Source organism: Penaeus monodon, chromosome 9 (genome assembly GCF_015228065.2).
Source record: "Penaeus monodon isolate SGIC_2016 chromosome 9, NSTDA_Pmon_1, whole genome shotgun sequence".
NCBI classification, from domain to species: Eukaryota; Metazoa; Arthropoda; class Malacostraca; order Decapoda; family Penaeidae; genus Penaeus; species Penaeus monodon.
Window position 1 is genome coordinate 586,654 of NC_051394.1, and position 9,908 is coordinate 596,561.

At 37.6% G+C, this 9,908-nt stretch overlaps 1 protein-coding gene across 3 annotated transcripts; it reads right to left on the reverse strand.

Annotated features, from left to right (window-relative positions):
- Window positions 1–1,057: 1,057 nt before the first annotated feature.
- LOC119576785 (transmembrane protein 234 homolog) lies at window positions 1,058–4,651 on the reverse strand. 3 transcript variants are annotated; one of them, XM_037924427.1, is made up of 4 exons: window positions 4,631–4,651; window positions 4,326–4,470; window positions 2,383–2,513; window positions 1,058–2,073 (listed from the first exon to the last, which is right to left on the reverse strand). In XM_037924427.1, exons 3-4 carry the CDS (start codon window positions 2,506–2,508, stop codon window positions 1,807–1,809), a joined length of 393 nt encoding a protein of 130 aa, XP_037780355.1. In that variant the 5' UTR covers window positions 2,509–2,513; window positions 4,326–4,470; window positions 4,631–4,651; the 3' UTR covers window positions 1,058–1,806. The 3 variants fall into 3 exon arrangements, with proteins under 3 accessions (XP_037780355.1, XP_037780356.1, XP_037780354.1); XM_037924428.1 differs by lacking the exon at window positions 4,631–4,651 and having other exon boundaries at window positions 2,383–2,534; window positions 4,326–4,541; XM_037924426.1 differs by lacking the exon at window positions 4,631–4,651 and having other exon boundaries at window positions 4,326–4,538.
- Between the last annotated feature and the right edge of the window lie 5,257 nt (window positions 4,652–9,908).

Here is a 9,908-nt window from a genome sequence, read left to right on the forward strand (position 1 = left end):
GCTGAAACCATTGGTCCTGAAACATCTGTGTTATAAAAGTTCCATATTTTTTTTCCAATCTGCCATATCTGACTGGACATACAGAAAATATCCCTTACATACTAATATCATCAATGTGATGAATAAAGATATGGATGAGAAAATTTCTACTTCTACTTACTTCACAAATGTAGAAAAGTTATGAATGAGAATGAATGTATTTAACCGATTTTGATTAGATCTTCATCAGAAATACAAGATATAATCAAAATTGGTCAAATACATCCCTTGTACTCATATTCATTCTCATTCATACCTTTTCTACATTTGTCAACATAAATACAGTTCATCACTGTAAATTAATGAACAGCAAAATCTTTAAAAATGTGAAATTCTGGAAAACTTGTATAGATCATGACACACAAAGTTCATTTCCTTCTTGGCTGTTACAATACTTCCAGTTTACCTACAATTCATCATTCATAATAACCAAGCTTCCAAATTCAAATGAAAAATGTCTCCAGGCATTATTTGTGAGGCTTCATGGTAGTACTTTCTTATCATTTTTCTCAAATGACTCAAAACTGGAACATTTATATATGATCTTCACTCACTCTGTGAAAAAATTATACTTAGGGTTCCCAGTAGTCTTGCAACTCTGTGCTGCTTCAAACTCTCCATCAAGATATTCACAGATATGCCTGCAAATATTTAAAGACTAAAAACTACATGACGAAAAATGCCTCTTCTTCCATATCTACATTCAAAAGCAACTGCTAGTCTTTAATAAACCATTTCTAAAACATTCTAGTACTAAATAAATAGTAGTACATAAATGTAACTAGAAATGTGACCAGGCAATATATCTTTGATAGTCCTTCATTAGTCTCTCTTCAAATTAAATTAAATAAAAAAATGATATAAATGTAATAGTATAAATATTTCAGCAATAATAAAGGAAATCTTCTTTGGTAAAATAACCTATCTATCTAATAATAAACTATTGCACTACATATAATTACAGGATTTGGAAATTGGGACAAAAATATATACTATAGTTTTCTAAATAAAAAAACAATTTCATCTGATACCATTTATTTAACAACAATCATGTTGACAAAACCACCCTTATTTATCCACTTTACTGTGAAATATATTCTGTTGGATCAACAATATAACTTCATTGAGTATTATAACAAAATATAGCAATGTACAAAGGCTTAAATAATAAATAACATCATGAGAATCAAATGGTGTGCTCAGAGCAAAACACTTATTACTTATTATGCTTAACAAGATACAAACACAGTGTGTAACATGTTATACCAAATAATATTACACATATTGAAACACCAAACAGGAGGAGTTCACAGATAATCCATATCACAAACATCAACTATTCACCAAACACTAAATGCAACATATTACATGATTCATCAACAAAGTAATAACAAATAATGAATATATATATTATTTTTCACACATTTGGGACTGAAAGTAACTTTTTTTCCTTTACATAAAAATATCTAATTAAATACAAATGTCTTTTTCCCTGAAATTATTGCATTTCAAATAAATCAACAAAATGTCAATAAAATTATCAGTTTCAAAAATTCTTAAACAAAATTTCAGTCCCTTGAACAGTAATTAGTTCACTAATTTCTTTTCTTGTACTAGCCAGTCCCTACTCATATTTTTACACCAGCACCATCTTTCTACTTTTTTTTATATCTAAATCTATTACAACCTACATTCATATCTGCCAAACATTTCTATACTTTAAACTTCACTTTTGACAATATGTACACAAGAATCACAACCATTCTACTACTGAGCTTTATCTGCTACACACAATGTAACACCAGCACACACTAAACCTGCTCCAACCCAAGTCATTCTACTTGTCGTCTCCTCCCCTAGACAGTGGCCTGCTACAGTAGTAACAAGGAAAGTAAGACTGTTACTTATAGGGACTGCAAGAGACAGGTCTGCTGCACCAAGCAGATACACAAAGAGCACACTGCCTAGTTGGTTCAGCAGGAATGGAAACACATAACTAAACCGACTGGCAAGGAACTTCACTTCATACAAGGTCTGTGGGGGAAGACAATCCATGAATAATCTATGGTAACATATACTTCTTAATATCATGCCTCTCAATGATTTTGAAATTTCTATAAAAATCCTTAAGGCATTTCTACTTCTATATCTGAAATCATAATTAAAAAAGACATTTGAAAAAAGCAAGTATACGCACAAAGTAAGCCATCATTTCTGAAAAAATCTATATATAACCAAAATCAAAAATACTAAAGTAATTTTGTAGGCAAGACATTGCAAACAAATATAATACTAATTCATTTACACAATCCATTCCAGTAAAAAAAAAAAAAAATAACTTACCTGCAAAAGAGGATTTGACATTTGTATATCCTCAATACCAACACTTGCCCGCTTCAGCAGTGGGTTAGTCACTCCCCACAAGATGCTGACCACCAGCAGACACAAGATTAGCTCCAGCCCAGCCATCCTTCCTGGAGATATTTTCAGAATTCCTGTCATGGTTTATGTACTCTGGTTAACACTGCTGAGTACTCTTAATATCTATATTGTCTATTTCAGAAAAAAAATATTCAGCATTTATAATGTTCTACATATTCTGCAAACATATAGCCAGGGAATTTAACATATGGAAATGCATAATACTACATAAAAGAGCATGATGTGAAAATCAACCTTTGAATGAGAAATAGTAGGTTCTACAAATGTAAAGCTTTCTGACTGAAATGCAGCTGAGGTTTTAGTTACCTAGATACATATCCTGTGTAATTTTCTGGAATAGTGTTGCATAACCGATCACAAAGATTTTGGTATCGATGGATTCCTCTGACTCTCTACTATCCAAATATGTAGAAATTATGCTACAGATACCACCAAATCCCACATTCTTGGCCTAGATAGCATCATCATCAATAACGGTATGCACATGTTTGAGCAGCCGTGGACCTCTCCACCATCCTTCGCCACTCAACTCGATCTTGCGCTTTTCTTTCCACTTGTACCATCGACAGCCCGCAAATATCTTTGATACACAGAAACAGTCACTATAGTGCAGACGGGCCCCCAACCCCTGCCCAAGAAAACAAAGAATCCGTCACTTATTCATGGCAGGATAGAGCACTGGACAGATTCAGTGTCAGGTGTTCCTTCATGTCTGTTGTGCACTCTACCCTGCCATGATTACATGGAGGATTCTTTGTTTTCTAGGCCAGATATTGAGGGTGGCAGCCCCCATGAGATGGGTTGCAGGGGGCACAGCCCACTGCATAAGACAATACAGTGCCTATAGTCTTTCTTATTTTACCCCGCTATTTCCCCAGTCCTTTTCATGCCCTCCCCTACTATCAGGGCCAAGAATGTGGGAGTGTGGGTGGGTTCTACAGCATAATTCCTTTATGTGTGTGTACTAAAGGGCGAGAGGAATCTATCAGTACCAAAACTGACATGATCAGTTATGTGAAACTATTCCAGAAAATTACCAAATCCTGAATACTTCATTATACACACAAACTAGAGAATATCTACAAACGACTAAATGAGAAATTCAAAAACAAATAATTCCATCATCATCTAAACTCTAAACTCAAACCAATAAACAAAATTTCTTTGAAATTTCTTAACCACCACAAAGAAAATCATTTAACCCATTGCCGACAGGTGGCATGTACGCACATGCCATGGCATGGCGGGACGTACACACATGCCATAGAGTATGTATGGACATGCCACCAGTTTTTTTTTGTTACAATCACGGCAAAAGATTATTTTTCTGCCAGTGAAAGTGTGATTAAGTCGGTTTTAACACTTTCTCATTTTTACCATGCAACAAACAAAAAAAATGCAACAAACCGACGATTTCAACTCCATGATGCCGCACACTGCTTATTTTATTCAGACTATAGACCGAATAATGATCATTTATGGAGTCTATATAACAACAAAAATACCCTTCAGTCTCGATTTATCAGGAAGTTTGGCAAGTAGAGACTTTAAAAAATAATGAAAACTGAAAATACAACATATCTTCGTAGTATTACGAAGAAACGGCAAGGGATGCTGGTATTTGGCATGAGTGGTCGCGCATGCTAGGGCGACGATATAAGCCCCCGGCAGCGAGGACCCGGCCTCTATGAATGCTACCCGTCAGTTATGGGTTAAACATAAAACCTTTAAAAATCTACTCTAATACTGCCGGAATGGATACCATATCTGTAACACAAAAAACTCAAAAACAAAAAATTGACAAGCTAAATGACGTTTTACTTGCTTTAAAAGCCGTCTCATACCTCTAACAGGCGAGACTGCTCCGCCGTCTTTCACATCGAAGAGTGTATTCGTGTGTAACGTCGGGCGGAGAGAACCTCGGTGTGAACTCCTTCAGGTAAGCTCCGGTGTCGGCCTTTGATTAGCCTTCATTGATTAACTAAATTACTGACCAGATCAGGTTCGCGAAAGAGAGAATAGATTAGGTCTTTTGTATTAAAGACTATTTCCGATAATTTGATTAAGTGAAACGATGTTGATAAACAATTTTTGGTAAAAAATGTACTCAAACCTACAGATAGATCGATACATCGTATACAAATATTACCATATGCGAGACGGATTTAAAGCTGAAAAGTTATTTGTTTACATGCGGAATGCTAAAAGCCACTCGTTCTACGGGATCACTTTTCCTTTCCTGGACATTATTAAAGCTTCTATTATCGTATTGGTTTCACTGGTCTTCTTGAAATGATATGTATTATATCTTAATGTTTTACTCTCCAATATCTAAAGCACGTGTGTAATCTTATATACTTAGAATATCGTAGATATAAGCATATATAATGCACACAGATTCATACGTAGTCATACGCACATACACACGCATATATAAACTTTCTGCATATATATGCATTTAAACATACATTTCATACATTTATGCATACATATATACAAACTTACATACATACGTACATATACATATAAATATAAGCATAAGTAAAAAAAAAAAAAAAAAAAATGTTATTCCAGAGGATATCGTGATCAACAGTATCAAAAGCTTTCACATAATCGATGAAACACAGGTATAGGTCTTTCTGATGTTCTCTGTTTTTCTCTTTGATCAATTTTAAATTTAGAATCTGGGTTCTGGTACCTTTTCCAGGGCGAAAACATGCTTGTTCGTCTGCAATTTCCTCTCTTAACTTCAACTTCATTCTTTCAGCAATAATTTTCAACAAAATTTTGCTGCTGTGACTTATTAATGCAATTGTCCTATTATTGTTGCATTGGAGTGCGTCACCTTTTTTAGGTATGGGAGTAAAGACTGATTTTACCCAGTCCTCCGGCCACCTTCCCTCATTCCATATTTTTGTACAGAGTTTGTAGAAGAAGTATTCAACACTTTCGCCAGCATTCTTGATTAGTTCCGCTGTTATTTCATCCATTCCCAGGCTCTTGTTATTCTTTACTTCTTTTATGGCTTTTATAACTTCGTCTAGCAGTGGCGGTGGTTCATCTTCGCTGTCATTGAGTCTAATGAATGTTGTTGTTAGATCTTTATTCTTTTTGTATAGGCTGGAACAATATTGATTCCATCTATCTTTGATTTCTTTTCCATCACATAAAACAAGTCCATCTTCAGTTTTGATAGTGTCCATTGTAGGTTTAAATTTTCGTGTGATGTTTCGTACTCCTTGGTAGAGTTCTTTAGTTGTCTTATTGATAGAACAGTTTTCAATTCTCTGGCAATGTTCATTTAAATATTTTTCTTTATCTTGTCGCAATAATCTTTGAATTTTTGTATTTTGTCTTTTGTAAATTACTTCTTCAACTGGATTATTGATACCCTTTGATTTTAGGCATCTTCTTGTTTCAATTTCACTTCGTGTTTTTTCAGATATCCAGGGGGAATTTGTCTTTTTCTTTTTAGCGATAGTTTCAGCGCTCAGCAGGAGTTCTTTTCCTTCTTCCCACAACTCATTTGGTGTTTCATCATCTTCACATTGATTGAGTATTTCAAATTTGTTTGACACTGTAATTCTGTAATTGTTATCAAGAGTTTTATAGTCGAGCTTTAGAGGTGGTGTTGGACGCTCCATCTTTTTGAGTCTTATTTTAAAGTCGATAGTTAGTAGTTGGTGGTCACTGTTGCAGTCGGCACCAGGTCTTGTCTTGGTATTTTTTATGCAACTTTTCCATTTTTGGTTCAGCACAATGTAGTCAATTTGGTTGCGTGTTCTTTTGTCTGGTGAAAACCACGTGTACAAGTGTCTTGGGTGGTGTTGGAATGTATTGGCTACAACTAGATTATTTGTACTACAGAATTCAATAAAATCTTTACCTCTTTCATTTATATCTCCAAGGCCGAATTTTCCACAGGTGTCATTTTTTAGATAATTTTTTCCTACTTTGGCGTTGAGGTCTCCCATGATTACTTTTACATCTCTGTTAGGGATTGTGTCTAAAGTATCTTGGAGAGAGTTATAAAAAATTTCCATTTCTTCATCACTTGCAATGTTGGTTGGTGCGTAGCATTGTATAATACTAATGTTATGAGGTTTTGCTTGTATTCTGACTTTTAAAATGCGATCATTTATTGGGCTGTACCCAATTAGTGCAGATATAGATAGATAGATAGATAGATAGATAGATATACAAATATATGCATATGTATGTATATGTATATATGTAATATATATATATATATATATATATTATATATATATATAAAATATATATATATACACATATATACATTTTTTAGATATAACCATACTGATATATAGATACACGCACACATACACACACGCACACACATGCACACGCGCACACACACACGCACGCGCAAACACACACACACACACAAACACACACACACACACACACACACACACACACCACACACACACACACACACACACACCACACACACACACACACACACACACACACACCACGCACACACACACACAAAAAAAAAAACATATATATATATATAATATATATATATATATATATATATATATATATATGTATGTATGTATGTATGTATGTATGTATGTATGTATATATATTCATGTGTGCGTGTTTTTTTTTTTTTTTTTTTTTTTTTTGTTTTGTGTGTGTGTGTGTGCGTGCGTGTGTGTGTGGGTGGGTGTGGGTGTGTGCGCGCGTGCGTGTGTGTGTGCGCGTGTGCATGTGTGTGCGTGTGTGTATGTGTGCATCTATATATCAGTATGGTTATATCTATACCTATCTATTTACTTACCTGTGCGCGCGCGCCCGTGTGTGTGTGTGATATATCTCTTTGTGTTCACACGCAAAAAACATAAGAACACTCACATTTCCATTCTGTTTTTACTGAGTCAGTGATCATTAAAAGTCGCTGACGCAGGACGGTCCTTTTAAGGTGTTTTTGTTTCCTCTTGGGCCGCGAGCGGATGACGTTTGGCAACATTTATATTCCTAGACCATAAGGTAACAGACGCTAAAGAGGAAACAGATGCAATACATACTTACAGCTAACCCGCAATGCACACTTCAACTATTGCAACTAGTTCTGTTTAAGAATTAAAACTTTTTGTCCGCGATTGCGGTCTCTATGAAAAGCTACGAAAATTTCAAACAGTCTGGAGCCAATAGAATAAGATAATTCCATTGTCTATTTTAGAACTAGACTTGAGTCCGATAGAATGCTGCTGTGAATAGGGTGGTCCACATATATATCCTGCTTTTCTCATTGGACCACATAAAAAAATGCATACTCCCGTTCGGCTGCTGCTTTGAAAAAATATATATATGTATATATTTATCACTATGATTTATCTATTTACTATATCTACTTCTTTTTTTGTAACTTTTGACAAAGTTTTGGAACGATGTTATTAAGTATGAAATGTAGCGTCCATTCATAATGAACCAACATTCACAATTCAGACCCAAATACATTATAGAAGAATCAAACTTTAAAGATAATTTTCTGACTAACGATGAAAATTTACACACAGCCCTAAATGCTATCATTCCCACTACTATCGTTACTGTTTGCCGTAAGAGTGAGCCTCGTTTCCCCCACAGATGGAAATGTTAACAGAAAGGAGTGCCCATCAATAGTTTTACTTTGCCCATGTTACTGCCTTTCCAGGATAACTATCCGCTGTGTTTCGAAATTATCAATTAATACTCTTAATGTGAATGGGAAATCGTATGACAAAAAATTGATATAACTATAAATGTTCAGTATTTCTCAAGATGACGCTGAACCGCAAGACCTGTGCAGCTGGCGAGGGAACGCCATCTGCGGAGTCATTTCAGAAAATCTATTCAGTGTAGGCTGCAACTATTCCCGTCGATGAAATGGTGATTCTACCGCGTCTATGATATGTTCTGTCGGCATTGCCAGAATGTATCTCTGCGGAACAGGCGTTGGTGTCATATTATTGAGTGGCAGGTGTCAAGGTGTGTCAAGCATCGACGCGTGGCAGGTGTCAACGAGTGTCAAGCGTCGGCGTGAGGCAGGTGCCAACGTGTGTCAAGCGTCGACGCATGGCAGGTGCCAACGTGTGTCAAGCGTCGACGCATGGCAGGTGCCAGCGTGTGTCAAGCGTCGACGCATGGCAGGTGCCAACGTGTGTCAAGCGTCGACGCATGGCAGGTGCCAACGTGTGTCAAGCGTCCACGCATCAGGTCCGCCGCCACGCAGGCATATGTTGTTTGGCATGCGTCATCATGGCGTGGCGTATCAAGCGTTCAGCCATCGTCAGCGTGTGTCAGCGCCCTTGCCAGCCGTTCAACTCCTGCAGGTGCCACGTGGCTCCGGCGCTGGCGGGAAGTCTTGGTAAGCCTCGATGCAAGTGTCGAACGCTGCACTGCGCAGGCTGAGTTGCAACCCCGCGTGGCGGGCCATCGGGTGCATGTCTCCCGTCTGAACGTGTGTCAACGTCGACGCACACACAACGTCACACGTCGACGCAGCAGGTCACAACACAACTCACAGCACCAGCGACACCACGCATCACCACGTGCAACCACCGCACCAACGTGTTCAACAGATGCATAGGTTAAGGTCGACTGCCTGCAGTGCAAAAGTAGTTTGTAGCTAATAAGTTGTCAACGTCCGCGTGCAGGAAATGCACTCTTGCTAAGGACGGAAAATGACGCGTTGACAAGAGCTGATGATGTCACCCCTATCAATGCGCCACACAGATATTTTTCTGGCATGCCTATGGCTCATAAGCTGTTAGCCCTTCAGCTGTTTCAGCCCCTTGCCAGCCCTCACTTCCTGCGGCCCCTCTGGCTCCGGCGCTGCGCTGGAGTCTTGGTAGACCTCGATCAGGTGCGAACCGCTTGCACTGCGCCAGGCTGAGTTGCAACCCCCGGATATGGCCGGGCCCCGGGATGCATGTCTCCCTTAACGCGTGCAACACAAAACACACACACACACACACACACACACACACACACACACACACACACACACACACACACACACACACACACACACACACACACACACACACACACATTTACAAAGTATGACATTAAGGATATGGACTACTGCCCTCCTCTAGGAAAAAGTAGTCTTGTAGTAATTAAGTTGAAATACTGTCTGCTACAGGAAAAACTCACCATAAATAAGGAAAGAAAATGAAAGTACAGTTACAAGAGAGGTGATTATAGATGCCTTAAATATTTCTTTAATGGTATAAATTGGCAAATCCTCCTAAATCAAAAGAACCTGGATGTGCAATATTCTAAATTTTGCGACGTCTATTCAAAAGATTCAAAACTGAGGCAAGAAATGGCCAAAAGTGGTTCAATGATAAATGCAAGAAAACAAACAACTCCTTGGAGAAGGTTCAGAAGACAGATCTCAGGCAGCG